Below are 19,047 nucleotides of genomic sequence, written 5' to 3' on the forward strand. Positions count from 1 at the left end.
TAGTTTCTAAACTTTTTAAAGTAATACACATTAAGATAAATAACAAAAGTTTATTATCCAGTGTAGAAAGTAAACTGAATGAAATGCAAATGAAAAGATAGTAATATAATTTTATACTAGGTTGTAACTACATGTAAAAAAAAATATTTGTTAATTCGACACATTTTTCTAATACAAATAAGCATATTATGGTATGAATCTAATATACGTACAAAATGTAATAAAATATTTTTGAAACGGCAACGTTCTGTAAATTCTTATTTTGTATAAAATTTATTTTAAAAACATTATGTTACAAATAATGCAACATTCCGTATACTTTGGTTTTTAAAATATGTATTAACAAATGAATAAAGTTTTATGTCCCTTCATGAAATAAGTAATTGTTTCCATAGTTACGATATTCCTCTGATGTCATAACATTACATACTGTATGCATTATATAGTTAAGTAACTAAAGCCTTGTTGTGCACACCATAGTTTTGTGAATAAAAAATTATTTTAAAAAAATGACTACATTTATACCTAATGTGCATATTAAAGATGGAGAATACACAAAAACTATTTATTCAATGGTAGAATATTTGACGCAAATTCTAATATTTTATTATTTAATGTTTAAAATAATTTATTTAAGCATTTATTTAATAATAAGTATTAATATTATATCAGCACGTAGATATTAAAATTAAATGATATATATTAAAATAACTTTTTTAATGTTAAAGATACATAATACAAAACTTAATTTTTTAGATTAAAGAACAACGATATACGGAAACGATAAAAGTTTTAATTACACTTTTAGATTTTTACCCCATTGTATGTATGTTTATATTGAAATATTAATCCCTTTATTAATAGATAGTTGTATGATAATAAATTATTTTACAGTCCAGACCTTGCCTGTCTCTTCTTGCTCATTGTTATTTTTATACACAAGATTTTATAGCTTCTGCTCAATGTTATGAAAAATTAGTTCAATTATGTCCTAATGAAAGTATATACAAATTATATCATGCTCAATCTTTACATCAAGCATGTATGTATCAAGAGGCTTGGACAATATGTTCCAATATCATTAATCAAAGTAGCTTAGAATACAAGGTAAAAAAACTACAAGCAGCTATAAAATATGGACAAGAAGATATTGTTGCTGCAAAAAATCTTGTAGATCAATGTCCAATGGATGATGTAGATACAGAAATTAATTTAGGATGTCTCCTATATAAAGTATGAAAAGTCTCAGAGAAATATAAAATTTGTCTTATGAATAGAATATTTAATTTATGCTATTTTTATTTTTAGGAAGAGCAATATGAACAAGCTTTAAAAAGATTTGCAAATGCATTACAAATTATAGGTTTCAAGCCTCATTTATCATATAATGTAGCACTTTGTTACTTTAAATTAAAAGAATATGCAGCATCATTGAAACATATTGGTAAAATCTATACTTGATTATTAAATTTTATAAGTTAAATTAATTTAAAATAATATTTTATATTAATATATTATGTTAGCTGATATTATTGAGCAAGGAATAAGGGAACATCCAGAATTAGGTGTGGGTATGACAACAGAAGGTATAGAAATACGCAGTGTTGGAAATACATTGACACTTCATGAAACAGCTTTAACAGAAGCATTTAACTTAAAAGCAGCTATAGAATATCAGTTACAAAATTGTAATTACTTATTGTAAATTTAATTTCCCATTATTTATCTAGTATTTTATACTTTTCATTTGTAATTTTTCAGATGAATCAGCAAAAGAAGCATTGACAGATATGCCCCCTAGATCTGAGGAAGAACTCGATGCTGTTACTTTGCATAATCAAGCTTTAATAAACATGGATACAAAGCCAAGTGAGGGATTTGAAAAACTTCAGTTCTTGTTACAACAAAACCCATTCCCACCTGAAACTTTTGCAAATTTATTATTATTGTATTGCAAATACCAATATTATGATCTAGCAGCTGATGTTCTTGCTGAAAATGTACACTTGACTTATAAGTATTTAACACCAGTAAGTATGAGTTTTATTATATGTTATTACATACACTGTGAATATACTTTTCACAAGTTATTCATTAGAAATATTTTAATGACTTAAAATTAACATCAAAATTAATTTTATATTCCAAAGTTTATATACTTTTCAATCATCAGCATATTTAGTTTTTGAATGTTTACATTTTTTGGTACGTTTTTCTGAACTTTCTGAATGTTTTCGTTTATGAGCTTTCATGTCATGACTAGAAAAACTATCACTAGAACTTTTATCGCTAGAAGAGCTATCATATTTTTTCTTCTTTTTTTTTTGATCTTTAGAATACTTTTTCTTTTTCTTCTTAATTACATTTTTATCATCAGAATCACCATCATCTGTATCTCGTTTCATTTTTCTGGCTTTCTTCTTCTTTTTTAATTTTTTTTGCTTGTGTTTTTTTTCTTTCTTAGTTATGTCAGTTTGTGTTTCAATAATAATTTCTTTTTCATCTTCAATTTCTGGAATCAACTCATACTTTTTCCCATCAGGACTCATAAAACAATCTTTGGACAAATGACCAACAGTTCCACACTTTGTACATGTAGTATTAAAAACTGCTTCTAAATGTATAGTTTTGCGTTCATGTTTTTCTATAGTTTTTTTCTTCTGTAAATCTCTTTGTAACTGTACTCCATTTGGATCTAAATCTGTACCATTTCCCTGATTTACATACTTCATAGATAGTCCTATTTTGCCATCATCTCCAATTGATATAACTTTGCACCATATACGTTCGCCTTTTTGCAAAACTTCTACAACATTATCGACATGAACAGAGCTTACCTAGCAAAATTATAAAAATAAAAATTACAATATAAACTATTTGCGTTGTAGAACAAAAATAAATAATTTATTATAACTTTTATTATAATTTATAATATTTCCGAATACCTGTGATCTGTGTATTAATCCTTGAGCAGAACAACCCGGAATTCTGATAAAAGCACCGTAATTTTGTACAGAGGCAACTTCTCCAAGAAATATTTGATTTAATTTACAATTAGCCATTTTCATAAAATTTAAGAAGAATATTTTCTTATAATTTATATGATAACGTGTTCATACAAAAAATAACGGCACAAGCAAATGTCAATTAAACCTAATTTGAAGGTTAGGTATAAATGCAACGCTGAATGCAGGACTGTAACAAGTAAATTAATTTTGGGGTGCAGATGGTGAAAAATGAAAATTTATATATTTTCATTCAATAAAGATGAATAATATTAAGAATTTTATTATAATGAGAATAATATTTTTGTCTTAGTATTTATATGATTTTCTGGATGCATTAATTACACAACAAACTTCACCAGAAGAAGCTTATCGAAAATTTGATGATCTTGGTAACAAGCATATGGAAATATTACGAAAAGCAACAAAACGAGTTCAGGAAGCACGATTGAATCACGATGATAGTGCTGTTAAAAAAGCTGTAAATGATTACGAAGAAGCTTTGGAAAGATATGTACCAGTTTTAATGGCACAGGCTAAAATTTATTGGGAACTTGGAAATTATACGCAAGTCGAGAAAATTTTTAGAAAAAGCGTAGAATTCTGCAATGAACATGATATATGGAAATTAAATGTAGCTCATACGCTTTTTATGCAAGAAAATAAGTTTAAAGAAGCAACAGGATTTTACGAGCCAATTGTTCGAAAGAAATATGATAATGTTAGTTATTTCATCCTTAATCTTTTGTAGTGCGATTTATATATTAACATGTTAATTATTAAATATTATTAAAATTTCAGATTTTAGATGTAAGTGCTATAGTACTTGCTAATTTATGTGTAAGTTATATTATGATGACTCAAAATGCGGAGGCTGAAGGATTAATGAAAAAAATAGAAAAAGAAGAGCAAGTAGTTTCACGAGAAGATCAAGATAAAAAATTATTTCATTTATGTATTGTAAATTTAGTAATTGGAACATTATATTGTTCTAAAGGAAATTACGAATTTGGTATATCTAGAGTAATGAAAAGTTTGGAACCCTATAATAAAAAGTTAGGAACAGATACATGGTTTTATGCGAAGAGATGTTTTCTCTCTCTTTTAGAACAATTAGCTAAACAATTAGTGATTTTAAAAGATACTGCTCTCCAGGAATGTATACAATTTTTAGAACACTGTGAAGGTATTTTCCGTTTTTATGTACGATAACATTTTTACACTATTTGAAATATTTTATCATTTTTTTTAATTTAGTTTACGGAAGGGACGTCATAACAGTAGTAGAACAACCTTTTGATGTGCAAGATATGCTTTCTATTGCTCCAGAAGGCAAGCAAACGGTTGTTTATGAAGCGCGATATTTAAAAGCTTTGTTTTTAAAATTGCAAATGTCTTAAATTCACGCACATTTGTATGTATAAAATTTATAAAATATTTATGAAATATTATATAAAAATACATGTAAAAATATGTCAATTGCATTAAAATATATGACATAATATTATCAAAAATTAAATTTTTTTCGAAAACAACTTTTTGCATTATTCATTAATACATACCTGATGATTACGACGTACGTCAGTCTAGTGAAAATGGTGGTCGACATGGAATTACAGGAAGCTAAGGATTATGTTCTTCAGCTTATGAAAGATAAAGATAAAATTGAGTCAGATTTAAAGGCTTTAAAAGAAGTCTTAGATGTAGTATGTGTATTAATATATCTTAAATTTGTATAGAGCGTCTGTTTAATCATGTTATCAAAAATAAATATAATCTATTTCATAATAGAATCAACTGTCAAATTTTCTATAAATGATTGAATGTTTACGTGAATTGTAGAATCATGTTGGCATGGATGATCCATTGGTGGACTGCGAAGGATATCCACGAAATGATATTGATGTTTATCAAGTGAGACATGTGAGACAGAAAATTATATGTGCGTCTAATTACTACGCAATTTTCTCGCATGAAATTTTACTAAACTCGAACTTATTAGTACATTGTTAAGTAATTAGGTCTCAGAAATGATCATAAAGCATTGATGAATAAAATAGAAGAGGGTTTGCACAAGGTACATGCTCTTGCAGGAAATCAAGCAGAAAGTTCTACTACAAATATAACTATTGTTCCGGATACTGTCCAGTTGGATCCCTTTTTGAAAGTAAATTTAGTATCCCCAGGTTCTCCAGCAGAAATAGCTGTAAGAAATTTATTTTGAATTTTCATAATGTTTATAAACTTATGATTCATTAAGTGTTAAATTATACAGGGAATTCAAGCTGATGATCTAATCTTAGAGTTTGGTTCTATTGATTGTCGGAATTTTAAATCCTTAAAAGATATTGGAACATTGGTACAAAATAGCAGATATAAGACAGTAAATGTAAAAATTAAACGTGGATCTAATATCATAGTCTTGACTTTAATTCCACGTCCTTGGATTGGTAATGGTCTTCTGGGTTGCAATGTAATACCTGTAGAGACAGTTGAAAGATAAAGCTTTTGAAATAATTTTTATTTATATATTGGTTTAATGTGTATACTAATCAATAAAAGAATATTTATAAATTCCTGTATTTGTAATTATTATATTCATAATATATATTTTTTATGTAATGACCTCAAAGTTGGCATTAAATAAATGTTAAAAATATAATCCTAAGATGTTAGGCATTTAGACCTTGAAATTTAATACACATAATCTATCAATGTAAATTCTCACTGAGTATTTAAAGTGGTAGAGTTTACGAAGTCAGACAGATTCTAAGAGGCAGCAGTTAGTATTGGAAAACATTAGCAAGATGCATTTCCCATTGATTGTAAGTTATAATTTTTATTAATTTACATTATAATTTATGTTTGTATTAATTTATTATTTATAAAAATATATTTTATATAGGCAATATTCAGTTTAATAGTTTGTGTATGTCAAGTAGTCAGTCAAACTAATGCTTATGAAAATTCTAATCAGCGTCCATGGTCACTTGTTTATACCTTATATCCATTTTATAATTCTGAAACATTACTTGAAGTCTGGAGAGGAGACAAAACTGTTGATATTTCAACCAATGTAGTAACTCTAGCTCCACACGAAAAAGAACAAGCAGTTTTGTTCTCTGATGATGTGCAACAAAATGCCACAAACTTAAAATCACAAGATAATGTATCATATTTTTTAAGTGAAACAAAAAATATAAATGAAGATCTGTTATCAAAAAATAGACAGCGACTTTCCAATTATGTAGGTAGTAATAATTAATTTTTAAGTCGTATTATAATAAAAATCATTATTATAATTATTAATATTGTTCATAATTGCAGAGAAACAGACATAAAGATACAAGTCTTCAAAATGAATAACAAGATATTTGGATTTCAACTGGATTTAATGATTTGAAATGAATTATACATTTATGTATCACAAGTGATCTTAGACATTAGTGATGTTATAGGTATTTTGCATTAAAATGTGAGACATGTGCTTGTAGAAAATTGTATTAAAGTAATTTATATGCAGAGTTTAAACATTTTTATTTTGAATCCCTAACCTAAATTTTAGTAATTATATATAAAACATTAAAGCAAATTAATGTAACATTTATATTTAATTTAAATTTATAAAAAATGATACGCATAATTTACGTAACTTTCTATGAGATTATATTTTGTATTTAATTACTTTTTCGCTAATAATTGATTTTGAGTTATAGTTTTCTGAGCACTGCATTATCACACTAAGGTCTATATTTATAATAAAATTATCCTGTACTATATCTATATAGTAGACCTGTCCCGTATTTCGCGAATAAGCTTAATATGAATATATGGCAAAGCAATAAATCAGTAAATAAATTTTATACAGAAATTATAATACTATTAAATAGTGATTAATTGTTTGTAGATTGGTATTTTATTACACCATTACTATGGGTACGTATAGGAACTATATGAAATTATTAGAATCTTGGCCCTTGGATAATTCAAAACCTGGCAGGTAATTTTATTTAAAGAAATAAAACAGTTTAATTTTTCTTCATATTTTCTTGATATTTACATCATAAGTACAAATGTAATTGCGTTAATATGTCTTTTGTTATTTATTTTGAGGTTAGCTTTATTATATTAGTTATATGTTTAAAAGTTTAAATGCTATATGAAATTGTTTATATATTTTATTTACTATTGATTTAGTATTTATATTATGGTAATTGTAGTTGTTATGAAATACAATTAAAATTTATTTGTATTTTAGAGATTTAGGTCAACATATTCGTGATCAATTAAAACTTGCATTTGCAAAAGGTGAAGCTAGCGAAGTAAATCGTGATCAATGTGACCGTTATTATATATGTCTAAAGAGAATTTGTTCTAATCATTATGGACAAATATATACTCGTACTCTTACAAGTACTGCTACTGGATTAACTAAAGATCAATGTAATTTAATGCTTTCACCAGAAGCATTACAAACTTTGGCAGAAGATAAACAAGGATATTTATTACGGACAATTACAAGACTATTCAAAAATGTTGTTGACAAAGAAGCTGATAAGTAACATAATTCATGTACATAAACATTGTGGCATAAAATACCTTAATAAATCTGTATACTATTTATTTTATACACAAAATGATAAAATATATTCAAGGAATACTAGAAAATACAGTGAAATAGCAAATGCAATTGATACTGATAAAAATATACCACTTAATGAGGATCATAAGCCAGTTATGGTCAATAAAGTATTACATTATTTGGAGCCATCACCAGGAAAAATTTTTGTAGATATGACATTTGGAGCTGGTGGACACTCAACAAAACTTTTGAAATCTTCATCTAATATAAAAATATTTGCTTTGGATAGAGATCCCGTTGCTTATCAACATGCACTAAAATTATCAGAAAAATATCCCGGACAAGTAATACCTCTATTAGGAAGATTTTCTGAATTGCCAAAATTGCTTTGTAAATATAAAGTGAATGTAAATAGTATAGATGGGTTTTTATTTGATTTTGGTTGTTCATCTATGCAACTTGATATTGCTGAAAGAGGATTTTCTTTCTCAAAAAATGGACCTTTGGACATGAGAATGGATGGATTTAGGTGTCCATCAGAACCTACAGCTGCTGAAATTTTAGAACAAATAACAGAAATAGACTTAGTCCATATTTTAAGAATTTATGGCAATGAGAAGTATGCTAAAAAAATTGCATGTGCCATTATAGAAGCTCGAAATACTTTTAGAAGCTTGAAAACTACAGATGAATTGGCTCAACTTGTTGAATCTGTAATCCATGAAAAAAGATTTGATCAGCTTGGTAGACGAGCTCATTGTGCAACAAAAACATTTCAAGCATTAAGAATTTTTGTAAATAATGAATTAAACGAAATCAATCATGGTATTATCATTGCTGGATTATATTTAAAAACTAATGGACGTTTAGTAACAATATCTTTTCATTCCTTGGAAGATACAATTGTAAAAAGACATATGACTGGAAATATAACCGAAAATGTAGCTAATATTCAGCCATTAAAGTATTCAGATTATAGTAAATGTTACACTATGACTGAGATGAAAAATATTAATCAAACACCTTGGAAAATGTTACATAAACATGTAGTAACACCTACACCAAAGGAAATAAAGGAAAATCCAAGATCACATTCTGCAAAATTACGAGTAATTAGTAAAGTAGTTTAAAGTGTCTCTCTCAAAGTTGATGTTGTAAATAAAAACTATAAATATTTATCTTATTATTTCTTTGATTAATACAAAATAATATTTATTATATTTGCTAACATATGCTATATAATGTATGTACGTGGGAAAAAGAATAAAATGTTACAATTCATCAAAATTATTATAAACATTTATTATAAAATATTAATACTATCTAATTCAAGTATAAAGAATATAGTACTATAAATCACAAGAATATTTATAATATTAGAAGTTTAACAAGTTTATTTAAAATAAACCTTCTATTTCGTTTGTTTCACTATTCCAGTCCATGTCATAAATGTTTGGTCTTGTAGAAAGACCTGGCATCATCATTATCTAAAAAACAGTTATAAATATATAATATAAATAATATAATATAATATAATATGTTGTGTTGTATTTGTCACAAAACTCAATGATTTGAAGTACTTACTTCTCCAACCATAGGAACTATAAAGCGCGCTCCTTTAGATACGAATATATCAGTAATATTCAGCGTGAAACCTATAGGTGCCCCCTTAATTGCTGGATCACCTGTCAAGGAGTTTGATGTCTTTGCCATGCAAATTGGTAATTTATCATAGCCCAATTTATTGTACTTTTCAATTTTTTCCTGCACCTGTATCAACAATTATTATTTCATTATTTAATTATGCAAATTATAAGCCAAAGAAAATTATATTTTATAAATTTATTAAAAGTTTACCTTGTCTGCAAAGACAACTTGTCCAGCTCCGTACATTTCTTTAGCAATAATATTTAGTTTTTCTTCAATACCAATATTAAGATCATATAGTACTCTGAAATTACTTAGTTTATTTGTAATTGTTATAACTGCATCTGCAAGCTCTGCAGCGCCAGCACCACCCTCTGCCCAGTGGTTACATACTACTGCATCCGTTGCACCACATTCGATTGCAGTTTGTTTTATCAATTCTAATTCAGCTTGACTATCAGTACTGAAATCAAATTTTATGATTTCATATTTAACATACAAAATTCTTTTTCTTTTATATAAAACTTACGCGTGAACGTTAATAGCAACAATAACTGGAACGCCAAATTTGATTCCATTATTAATGTGTTTTTGAAGATTTGGGAGACCTTTTCTAACTAAATCAAGATTTTCCTCGAGATATTCTTTTTTCAATGGTGCGCCAGTTGTTACTGGGGGTCCGCCACCATGCATTTTTAATGCTCTAACAGTTGCAACGAGTACAACAGCGTTTGGTATATGACCAGATGTTCGACATTTAATGTCAAAGAATTTTTCCATACCGATATCACTACCAAATCCAGCTTCGGTTATTACAATACCTTCTGGTCCAACTAATTTCAACGCAATTGCATCTGCTATTATGGAGGAACAACCATGCGCGATATTTGCGAACGGTCCAGCATGAACCATTACTGGCGTTCCTTCTAACGATTGCATAAGTGTTGGCTCAATTGCATCTTTTAATAAAATTGCCATAGCTCCAGTCATACCCTAAATATACGTTTACTTTACTATTTAACAATAAGATAAAATATTGGCAATATAATTTAGATTATAAATATACTAACAAAATCTTCAGCAGTTAAGGGTTCTCCATTCTTATTGAAAGCGACTACTATGTTGCTGAGTCTTTCCTTCATGTCATCAACACTAGTAGACAATGCAAGTATCGCCATTATTTCCGAACTAACAGAAATGCGAAATGATGTTTGTCGCGTTTTGTCTTTCTCGGTTGGACTTTGACCGATGGTGATTTTGCGCAAAAATCGATCATTTATATCGATTACTGAAATAAGTATGTTTCATTTTTAAAAAGTAGTTTTATTTTATAAATTTTTATCCATTTATATTTAATACTACCTCGTGTCCAACTAATATTTTGGGGATCGATATCCAATCTTGCAAATTTTCTTCTTTCTTCTTCTGTTAAACTATTTGGGTCCGTCTTGGTGATACCTAATCTTTCTAAACGTCTCAATTGTATTTTTGAAAATTTCCTTTCATTTTTAATAGTTGGTACAAGACGATCATACAGAGCCTGATCGGTTTGTGTAGATTCATGGAAATATCGAGTATCAATTTGTGCTGCTAACAGATTATTAGCTGCAGTTATAGCATGGATGTCACCAGTTAAATGTAAATTAAATTCTTCCATAGGAATGACCTGAAAATTATATATTTATATTTCCTGGTACAATGTTTCTTAAATATGACATAAAACTTTATAAAAATATACTAAATATTTGTATGCTAAAATTAATGTGAACAACATTAAATTGTTCTGGTTACTATTGCATTTTCTTGTAATTTTAACAAACGATACCTGCGAGTATCCACCACCTGCAGCTCCACCTTTTACTCCAAAGGTAGGTCCCTGACTAGGTTGTCGTAAAGTAACAAATGAGTTCTTTCCTCTATGCGCTGTTAGCGCTTGTACCAAACCTAACGATGTCGTACTTTTACCTTCACCAAAAGGCGTTGGAGTGATGCCGGCAACCACTATAAGTTTTCCATTTGGTTGATGTTCTAAACGTTTTAAAACATTCAAGCTAATCTTTGCTTTTGTACTTCCATATGGGCTGACTTCATTAGGAAGCAAACCAATTTCTTCGGCCAATTTTGTAATTGGTTTAGGTTCTTGACTCCTTGAAATTGTTATGTCATTGGGTACCGGTTTCTGCGGATTGATTTCTAAAACTCTTATTTTCCATTTTCTATTTAACATTTTCTCTGCTGCTCTTTGTGCAGATATTATTGTGTTTTTCATTAGCATAGCTACGGTCATTGGACCAACGCCTCCCGGTACAGGTGTAATATATGAGGCAATTTTTGCAGCTTCCTCATAATCGACATCGCCTACCAAACGTTGTCCAGCTTTCTTTGTAGAATCTAAACGAATTTTTTGAATTATAATACAATTATTAATAATTATTATATAAATATTTAATGATTTTATATTCTTTGTAGTTTCATTGAGGTGGAAAAAGCTAAAATAAAGTTTGTGAGTTTAGAGTTCAAAGATAAGTTTTATTATATTTTATATAAATATATATGATGTGCGAAATTGTACTTGCCTGGAATGGAATTGATCCCACAGTCTATTACAACTGCACCAGGTTTGATCCAGTTTCCTTTAACCATGTGGGGTTGTCCAATAGCAACCACTAAGATGTCAGCATGAGAGACCTTTAATCATCATTGAGTATTTGACGTATATACAGTATAGTTTTAGTAGTATACTATTATATTATTTCTTTGATATTTTATAAATGGCGTGAGAAATATAGTTGTAACAGAACTTACAATTTCTGGAAGATTCTGTGTTTTTGAATGGCATACCGTTACAGTTGCGTTATGCCATTTTAACAGTTCAGATACAGGTGTGCCGACGATTTTACTTCTCCCCAAAACTACAGCTTCAGCCCCAGCAATCGGTACGCCGCTTCTGAAGTATTATTTGAATTACAATCGTTACATTTATTTATATAAAAAATTGTGCTATTTTTAAACGTACTTTTTAATAAGTTCAATGCATCCATTTGGAGTGGATGGTAAAAATCCTGACATGTCTCCAGTGGCTATTTTTCCTTCATTGATTGTATTTAATCTAAAAAAAATAAAACTGTTTTAATATTTGGTGTTTTAAAATAAGAACAAATATCTTCTTATGTTGATCATTCATGATTATTCATATGTAAAAATAAATGACTCGAAATTTCTTAGCAATATTATGTTTACTGAGAGGTTTTCTAATGAAATAAGTGGAAAATAATTGTTATTAAGTTTGCGAGAATTAAACTTTAAACGTTTAATGATTATATTCTTATCATCTAATTCGAGACGTTTTGTAATAAAGGTCACGATATTAGGTCGTCCTTTTCAAAACATATCTCAATGTTTATATGTGTTATGCCATTTTAACGAGTATTTTTGGAGTTGTACAATTTCATAATAAATCGTTGAAAAGTAACCTAATTAAACAAACTTACTTAATAATTTTGTCATTTAATTTTTAGCAATTTCACTGCATACATTAATTAATTTTACGAGCGAATATATGTTTATAATAACAGTATATAACTAGTTGCAAAATATTTATTATAAAAATATATTTAGACTTGAGTTATAGTATTATATTCTTATTTGAACGTTTTTAACGATATTTCAAATTTGTCGTGAGCGTAATAATAAAGTTAAAATATGAATTAAGTACTTTATTAAAAGATACTTTGAAACTTACCCATCCACATCCTTTTCAGGTGATACTAAATCGGTAATCAAATGGGAATTGATTTCATTGACACTATCAAGTGGCATTTGAACTATAATTCCGTGTACATTTGGATCATTGTTTAATTTGTTCACTTTGTTTATTAATTCTATCTCTGTTGTAGTATTTGGCAATTTAATGTGATTCGCAGTAATTCCAATATCGTTTGCAGCTTTTATTTTCATTCTTATATAAACATTTGAGTCTTCTCGGCTTCCTACTTGAACGATCGCTAAAGCAGGTACAAAATTCGGTAATTTTTCCTTCAGTGCTTTTACATTCTTTGTTAAATTTTCGCGAATTTCCCTGAAGAGTAAAAAAAGATGTTTATATTGCATATTTTCAGTAATACATTAAATATAATTAAAATTATTAGTATAAAATTTATAAGAAAATAAAGTGCTATATTTGTCAAATTAAGAATTTAAATAATGTTTAATTTATTTGAATAATTTTTATTTTTTTGTATAATTTTTATTTTTTTGTATAATTATGTATTAATTATATATAATTTGTACGTTTCTGTTATTATTGCATGCGTCTTTCGAATGTTTAAATTTGGCGGGTTTTTATGCAGAGATATTTTTGAACGAGTAATATATAATTAATATTTTAAGTGAACAAGTAATTTTATTTTAAAATTATATTCACAAATATTTTGTTACAATTATATAATCTAGTCTGGAGAAATATTCATAACCTCGCAAAGAAAAATAAATAAGCTTTATAAGTTACGAAAATAGGCTTCTACATAATTAAATTTGCGAAATTATATCGATGCAAGGAACACTATTGACCTCTATGCGATTTTCAATAGTTGAAAAATTAGTTTGAATTGTAACTGCCGTTTGAAAAGCTTTGAGTTTGATTCTTATGTCTTCCAAATATTAATCAGTGATCGATATTAAAGACTTGCTCTAAAAGTTTTAATATATTTGAATCGTGATAATTGTGCGTGAATTGAGTGTAGTTATTTTATAGTTTGAAGTATTATATTACTATTACTTACTTCGCCAATTCGGTGCCAGATAAAACAATTCCTCGTGCATCCGACATGATTGCGTGGAAAAATCTACGGTCACAAGATAAATTATCGTCTTATATGTTTGTATCGACTTTTGCCAGGTAAATATCTGTAAAATGTCACTATTACGAAACGTATGAATTAAAATTTATAAATTGATATGATTAACGTGCATTTTCCGTTGGACTGACACTAGTTGACTGAACAGATGTAATATGAGCAACCAGTTTACAAGTGGTTGTGACATATATGGTATATCGTGATAGCGTACTGTAAACTTCACACATTCCAATGCCTGCACAGTTATTCAAAGTCTTATGCGTTCTCTTCGAAATTTATTTCGAAGTATTATAATAATTATTCATATAATTTAGTTATGTTGTTTAAAAAAATATAGTAATTGAGTTTGAGGTTTTTATTTTTTTATTTTTTTATTGGCACAATTTATGTTTTTATCGCATGAAAGCTATGTTACGTATTCAGTTATACGTGAAAGTGAGATAAGAGCATTAAGACTTTGAACGAATATTACGAGATGTATTATTCTTACTTGAAAATTTGCGATATTCGCGTCATTCCATAATCCAAGATGTTACTTCCGTAGGAACTAATGGTTTATTAACAAAGATGATCATCGTGAGGGGCAAGTGAAGACACGTTGTAAACAAGAAGAAGAATATTTATCAGCTATCTATGACGAAATTATAGTTGATAAATTTTAACATTTTAGTTATTCAATATGGGTCCAGAAAGAAAATGTACTGCATTGTATTTACGAATATATGCAGGTGAAACAATCTTTTGTAATTTATGGTAATTACATATCATTTACGTTCGTATAACGGTATAAAAATAATTTCTAAATCAAAATAATTAAATTTATATTTATCAACTATAAATGAGATAAGAATAAAAATATTTTTGATATCTGTTATGATACTTATGTCGAGATGAAAATGAGTTTAAATATAGAATAAATATAGCTATGTTTGTTTTCGATAAATAACTTTACTACATATTGATAAATGAATAATTTATCAAGTGTTATCATAGACGTCGGAATTGCACCATCAGTTTTCATAATTCGAACGAGTGATTTTTAATTATCATCTATTACACACATTCATCCATACGTGATTAAATTTCATTAAGGGAATTCGGAGAGATTCGAAGCATTTATACCGAGCTTTGAGAACAGTTCAAATTATTCCCCGAAACTTCGTAGAGAACTGCAAAAATAGCTCACTTCTCTCATTCTGTTCTATGTTTCAGAAACCACGAGTCGATAAAGCCATCTTATTTACAATGGATATTCTTCAAAACTACGCAAAAACCAAGTTTAAGCTTCTTCGTGTTACGACGATCGATTCTATCATCGTAAGCTGACAATAAACTAGGGAAAATGTACCATACACAGGTAAGTCGTGATTCGATATTGATAACCTATTGCGATCTATATTACGAGATAAAAATAATAACTTACTTGTTTCGATGATTCTCATACGAATTTATTTCGTGAGAATTTTTAATACGAAAAATGGATTGGCTGTTTGATAGATTTTTTATTCATTTAGTAATATTAACTGTAATGCAGGAATTGTTAATGTAAATGTTTTTCAGAGCTCCTCTTCTTCGTTGATCATTCACTTTCTTGAATATTTTTCAGGTAAACCTAAAGTTAATTAAAAAAGAAATATAAGTAAACAATCTACTACCAGGTGGAAATAAATTCTTCAATGAAAAACTTCCACAAAAGAACTAATAATAACTAAACATCACGTCAGATTTTCACGTCGTGTTTTAATTGAAAATAACTCACAAGTACAATGTTATTAAATGTATCACTTTTCGCCGGTCAACAAATTTTCTCCAGTTTATATTTTAAATTTAGATGTCGTTCATAACCTCAAACTTTAAAGGATAAATTGCAACTATGGTAGTAATTGATATATCACAGTTTTAACAAGCGAAAGAAATCTTCTTTTAAATTGTATTGTAAATCATACTGCTTTAAAGTCATACCTCGGTAAAAGGATCATAGTGCATTGTGAATAATTAGATACTCGATTACGAGCACGTGGATACTGTTAGAGATTTCCTCGGTGTCTTGGCAAACTTGAAAAGATTTTAGGTCGGTTTCAAACGGCCCAATGAAAGCGTCCTTTATCCGCTCCTTCCGCTGATTGGGGGATCTGTAATATCGTTAGACCGTGGTTTTCAACCGGTCGTTCTACCGTTTCGTCGTTCGAGGTCGGGGCAAGCGCCGAAGATTAGTAAGATTAACCAAGATCCTCCTCCTACGTGGTTTTCTGTGATCTCAGAAGGTCGGAAGTCCAACAAAGGAACGCGATTCGTGGTTACTCTGATTCATGGCGTCTCTGATGTTGCGGACTCCCCTGAGACAAATCTGTCTCTCTATATATCTGTCCTCGTTCCTCTTTTATCCAGTACAATCACGTTCTCCTCCTGCGCAGTTCACGTTGAAAACGACGTCCCGTACATAAAAATTTATAATGAATAACGGAAGAAAAAATTATATGAAAAATGGAAAATCAATATATGGATCCGAGGTATTTCTTGGAAAATCTATGAAGACGATAATATTGACTGTAAGATACTAGAAGAATCAAACAATTAATTTTATAACCAATTTATTATATCAAAATTCAATTGTTTAGCGTTCAAGATATCGTTGCTTCGTAAAAATTATTCGATTAAGGAAAAGGAAAAAATGGAAGAAGAAAAGAAAAATGGGAAAACGGAAGAATGAAAAGCGACGAAATGACCCAGTATAACTATTTTCACGGAAACATCAACATACACTCCTTCTGTTAGACAATATTATACGGAACTTAGACGCACGTAAACGTTTGGATCGCTAACTGTTTAAGTACACTTTCAAGGCAACTCCCGAAGGACCTCTGCTCGCGCAAGTCTCGAATCTCGCGGGTCTTCGTAGCTTAAAGTTAATTAATATTTGACCGACGGTAGTAGGGTCGAAGATCACGTGGAAATTGGCGGTCTCCGTGAAATTGCTGGATCGATGTAGCAATCGGCATCCATAATTTCTCGACGATGTAGATTTCCGTCTGACTTCGTAGTCCACGTGTTCAATCTGAGCGAAACTACTGATCGTCTTCGTCTCCACGTATACATGCATACGTGATTTAGCTGTCGAGTTTGCTTCTCTCCTTCTTTTGCGTCCTGTCTGTTCGTTTCCTGTCTGATACGTCTCCGCAACTCAATCTTCGTTCACAAGATTCGCCTCGGGCAGTCTTACGCGGAATCAATATTACTCTAACTTCCATCTGCCCTTTGCAGTGCGGAGATTCACTCATCATTGTGGTACTCCCCCCCCTCTCTCTCTCTCTCTCTCTCTCTCTCTCTCTCTCTCTCTCTCTCTCTCATCGACTTTCGATAACCTTTTGCACTGTGAGAATATTTTTATTTCATCGATCAGCAACTCTAACACGCTCCAGTGATGAACAAATTGCACTCCAAAGTTTCATTTCGAGATGAAAAATATTAAAAATGTTTAAAGAAAATATGTTTGTACTGACTTGGTTATTTTTTAATTTTTATCAGAGGATGAATTCGAGTAAGTTGTTGCAATTTATTTTGGCGCTAGAGGAGGATCAACACTGATCTAGTTTGGAGATTTATGTTACGTTAAGATACATTTGAACTCTTGTAGATGAGTCTGAAGACGAATATCGATCGATGAATATTTATTTCCTGGGAGAAAGTAGTTAGAGACGTTCCGAATTAACAGGACATCTAACAGGTTCTGATAATCTGGTTTTATGGTTAGGGTGATGAGAACCTGGTTATTGAAACCGGAATGAATTCAACGTTGCAGCAAGTTGTAGAGCAAGGTGGACGTTAGGATCTTCTTTTGTGTTCTTTGATTGATCGATATCTCTTTTCTATTTCAAGTGAAGAGAGTGGGAAGCTGTATATATAGAAGTACTTGTGAGCAGATCATTTCAGACAAAAATTCCACGAAATTAATCCAAACACTAGTTTTATACCTGAGTAAATTATTGTATAATTGTATAATATACAATAATTAATGATATAATAACTAATTAATAAATAATTATATAATAGTATAATATACAATAATAAAATATTGTATAATTGTATAATATACAATAATTAATGATATAATAACTAATTAATAAATAATTATATAATAGTATAATATACAATAATAAAATATTGTATAATTGTATAATAGATAGTTTCTCCAACTTTCTTTAATTTTTAATTCTAATTCGTGTCATACTAAATTAAATAATACTTTGAAGGGACAGTATAAATCATTTCTTCAACATATACCTAATTTTTAGAGCAATTTAGATATCAGTATTAACCTTTTTCCATTTTTCCTATCCAGCTTTCTTCAACTAGCTTTACTAGGTTTTATTAAATTGGATTTTATTCTAATTAAAATAGTATAAAAGAAGAAATAATTCGCGAAAAGGTGAATATATTCTACGAATTTGGAGTGTAAAGCCTGTACTAACCTTCTTCGAATCCACCAGTCAATTCCGTCCCCTCTGAATTAGTTTTTCAAAGTCTTCGTTCGTTTTCTAAAATACCTGGACCGATTTTCGTTTCACTTCCCGTCTTTTAGCCCGTTATCTCTGTTTCCGCTACCTTCATCCCCACTACCTAGCGCTAATACAGCTCGAATCGGTACCGTTGAGCGTTCAAGTCCGAACGAAGGGTGCCTCTTCATGGTGGAAAGGGGTAGGGGTGAGTTTGTAGCTCCGTCGTGGAATAGGTACGTACAGATTCCAACTTCTGCGGATAGTTAAGCTTAAGGGTTCTACGGAGAAACTAGCCTTGGGGTGACTGGGGCCACGGATGATCAGGGCTGAAGTAAACTGGCGTGGAGGGGCGCTGGGTGGAGTGAGGCCGAAGGAAAGGGGCTGGACTGGGTGTTATAGGGTGGAAGATTTCTCCATCTCGGATAGCAAAGCAACTTGGACCGCAAATTCCTTTACGCGGT

General features: G+C 29.6%; 6 protein-coding genes across 9 annotated transcripts; 4 read left to right on the top strand and 2 right to left on the bottom strand.

Moving 5' to 3' along the window:
- The first annotated feature begins 497 nt into the window (after positions 1-497).
- Ttc30 (tetratricopeptide repeat domain 30) lies at positions 498-4,405 on the top strand. The gene is made up of 9 exons (XM_017910450.1): positions 498-575; positions 757-822; positions 895-1,233; positions 1,309-1,444; positions 1,524-1,688; positions 1,762-2,030; positions 3,319-3,726; positions 3,807-4,191; positions 4,263-4,405. Exons 1-9 carry the CDS (start codon positions 510-512, stop codon positions 4,403-4,405), a joined length of 1,977 nt encoding a protein of 658 aa, XP_017765939.1. The 5' UTR covers positions 498-509.
- Positions 2,163-3,083, bottom strand: LOC108554993 (nucleolar protein of 40 kDa). Its single transcript, XM_017910464.1, has 2 exons — positions 2,946-3,083; positions 2,163-2,837 (listed from the first exon to the last, which is right to left on the bottom strand). The coding sequence occupies exons 1-2, from the start codon at positions 3,066-3,068 to the stop codon at positions 2,163-2,165; spliced, it is 798 nt and encodes a 265-aa protein (XP_017765953.1). The 5' UTR covers positions 3,069-3,083.
- A 183-nt stretch (positions 4,406-4,588) lies between the features above and the next one.
- Positions 4,589-5,508, top strand: LOC108554919 (26S proteasome non-ATPase regulatory subunit 9). The gene is made up of 4 exons (XM_017910340.1): positions 4,589-4,711; positions 4,848-4,947; positions 5,027-5,211; positions 5,281-5,508. Exons 1-4 carry the CDS (start codon positions 4,601-4,603, stop codon positions 5,506-5,508), a joined length of 624 nt encoding a protein of 207 aa, XP_017765829.1. The 5' UTR covers positions 4,589-4,600.
- A 262-nt stretch (positions 5,509-5,770) lies between these two features.
- LOC108554930 (uncharacterized) lies at positions 5,771-6,426 on the top strand. Its single transcript, XM_017910350.1, has 3 exons — positions 5,771-5,830; positions 5,911-6,252; positions 6,333-6,426. The coding sequence occupies exons 1-3, from the start codon at positions 5,813-5,815 to the stop codon at positions 6,369-6,371; spliced, it is 399 nt and encodes a 132-aa protein (XP_017765839.1). The 5' UTR covers positions 5,771-5,812; the 3' UTR covers positions 6,372-6,426.
- A 521-nt stretch (positions 6,427-6,947) lies between these two features.
- Positions 6,948-8,833, top strand: LOC108554888 (probable methyltransferase-like protein 15 homolog). Its single transcript, XM_017910305.1, has 2 exons — positions 6,948-7,005; positions 7,264-8,833. Exon 2 carries the CDS (start codon positions 7,539-7,541, stop codon positions 8,715-8,717), a length of 1,179 nt encoding a protein of 392 aa, XP_017765794.1. The 5' UTR covers positions 6,948-7,005; positions 7,264-7,538; the 3' UTR covers positions 8,718-8,833.
- A 151-nt stretch (positions 8,834-8,984) lies between these two features.
- Positions 8,985-17,382, bottom strand: pug (pug C-1-tetrahydrofolate synthase, cytoplasmic). Of its 4 annotated transcripts, none has more exons than XM_017910404.1 (15): positions 17,017-17,382; positions 16,053-16,496; positions 15,514-15,702; positions 14,016-14,078; positions 12,977-13,312; positions 12,251-12,343; positions 12,040-12,181; positions 11,811-11,922; positions 11,060-11,625; positions 10,597-10,900; positions 10,305-10,522; positions 9,764-10,227; positions 9,445-9,697; positions 9,172-9,357; positions 8,985-9,074 (listed from the first exon to the last, which is right to left on the bottom strand). In XM_017910404.1, exons 4-15 carry the CDS (start codon positions 14,060-14,062, stop codon positions 8,985-8,987), a joined length of 2,811 nt encoding a protein of 936 aa, XP_017765893.1. In that variant the 5' UTR covers positions 14,063-14,078; positions 15,514-15,702; positions 16,053-16,496; positions 17,017-17,382. The 4 variants fall into 4 exon arrangements, with proteins under 4 accessions (XP_017765893.1, XP_017765884.1, XP_017765902.1 ...); XM_017910395.1 differs by having other exon boundaries at positions 16,893-17,382; XM_017910413.1 differs by lacking the exons at positions 16,053-16,496; positions 17,017-17,382 and adding an exon at positions 15,850-15,963.
- Between the last annotated feature and the right edge of the window lie 1,665 nt (positions 17,383-19,047).

The sequence above is a fragment of the Eufriesea mexicana genome, unplaced genomic scaffold, assembly GCF_001483705.2.
Source record: "Eufriesea mexicana isolate 0111107269 unplaced genomic scaffold, ASM148370v2 scaffold474474824, whole genome shotgun sequence".
Classification (NCBI taxonomy): domain Eukaryota; kingdom Metazoa; phylum Arthropoda; class Insecta; order Hymenoptera; family Apidae; genus Eufriesea; species Eufriesea mexicana.

What these genes read in the sequence shown, in the direction of transcription:
- Ttc30 (XM_017910450.1), top strand. Translation starts at nt 510, where the DNA reads ATGACTACATTTATACCTAATGTGCATATTAAAGATGGAGAATACACA. An exon ending in CAAAAACTATTTATTCAATG is followed by an intron (nt 576 to 756) that starts GTAGAATATTTG and finishes TTAATTTTTTAG; the next exon opens with ATTAAAGAACAACGATATAC. An exon ending in TAGGATGTCTCCTATATAAA is followed by an intron (nt 1,234 to 1,308) that starts GTATGAAAAGTC and finishes TTTTATTTTTAG; the next exon opens with GAAGAGCAATATGAACAAGC.
- LOC108554993 (XM_017910464.1), bottom strand. Translation starts at nt 3,068, where the DNA reads ATGAAAATGGCTAATTGTAAATTAAATCAAATATTTCTTGGAGAAGTT. An exon ending in GATTAATACACAGATCACAG is followed by an intron (nt 2,838 to 2,945) that starts GTATTCGGAAAT and finishes TAATTTTGCTAG; the next exon opens with GTAAGCTCTGTTCATGTCGA.
- LOC108554919 (XM_017910340.1), top strand. Translation starts at nt 4,601, where the DNA reads ATGGTGGTCGACATGGAATTACAGGAAGCTAAGGATTATGTTCTTCAG. An exon ending in TGTGAGACAGAAAATTATAT is followed by an intron (nt 4,948 to 5,026) that starts GTGCGTCTAATT and finishes TTAAGTAATTAG; the next exon opens with GTCTCAGAAATGATCATAAA. An exon ending in GTTCTCCAGCAGAAATAGCT is followed by an intron (nt 5,212 to 5,280) that starts GTAAGAAATTTA and finishes TAAATTATACAG; the next exon opens with GGAATTCAAGCTGATGATCT.
- LOC108554930 (XM_017910350.1), top strand. An exon ending in GACAGCGACTTTCCAATTAT is followed by an intron (nt 6,253 to 6,332) that starts GTAGGTAGTAAT and finishes TCATAATTGCAG; the next exon opens with AGAAACAGACATAAAGATAC.
- LOC108554888 (XM_017910305.1), top strand. Translation starts at nt 7,539, where the DNA reads ATGTTGTTGACAAAGAAGCTGATAAGTAACATAATTCATGTACATAAA.
- pug (XM_017910404.1), bottom strand. Translation starts at nt 14,062, where the DNA reads ATGTCGGATGCACGAGGAATTGTTTTATCTGGCACCGAATTGGCGAA. An exon ending in CACAGAATCTTCCAGAAATT is followed by an intron (nt 11,923 to 12,039) that starts GTAAGTTCTGTT and finishes TGATGATTAAAG; the next exon opens with GTCTCTCATGCTGACATCTT. An exon ending in TGGGATCAATTCCATTCCAG is followed by an intron (nt 11,626 to 11,810) that starts GCAAGTACAATT and finishes AAATTCGTTTAG; the next exon opens with ATTCTACAAAGAAAGCTGGA.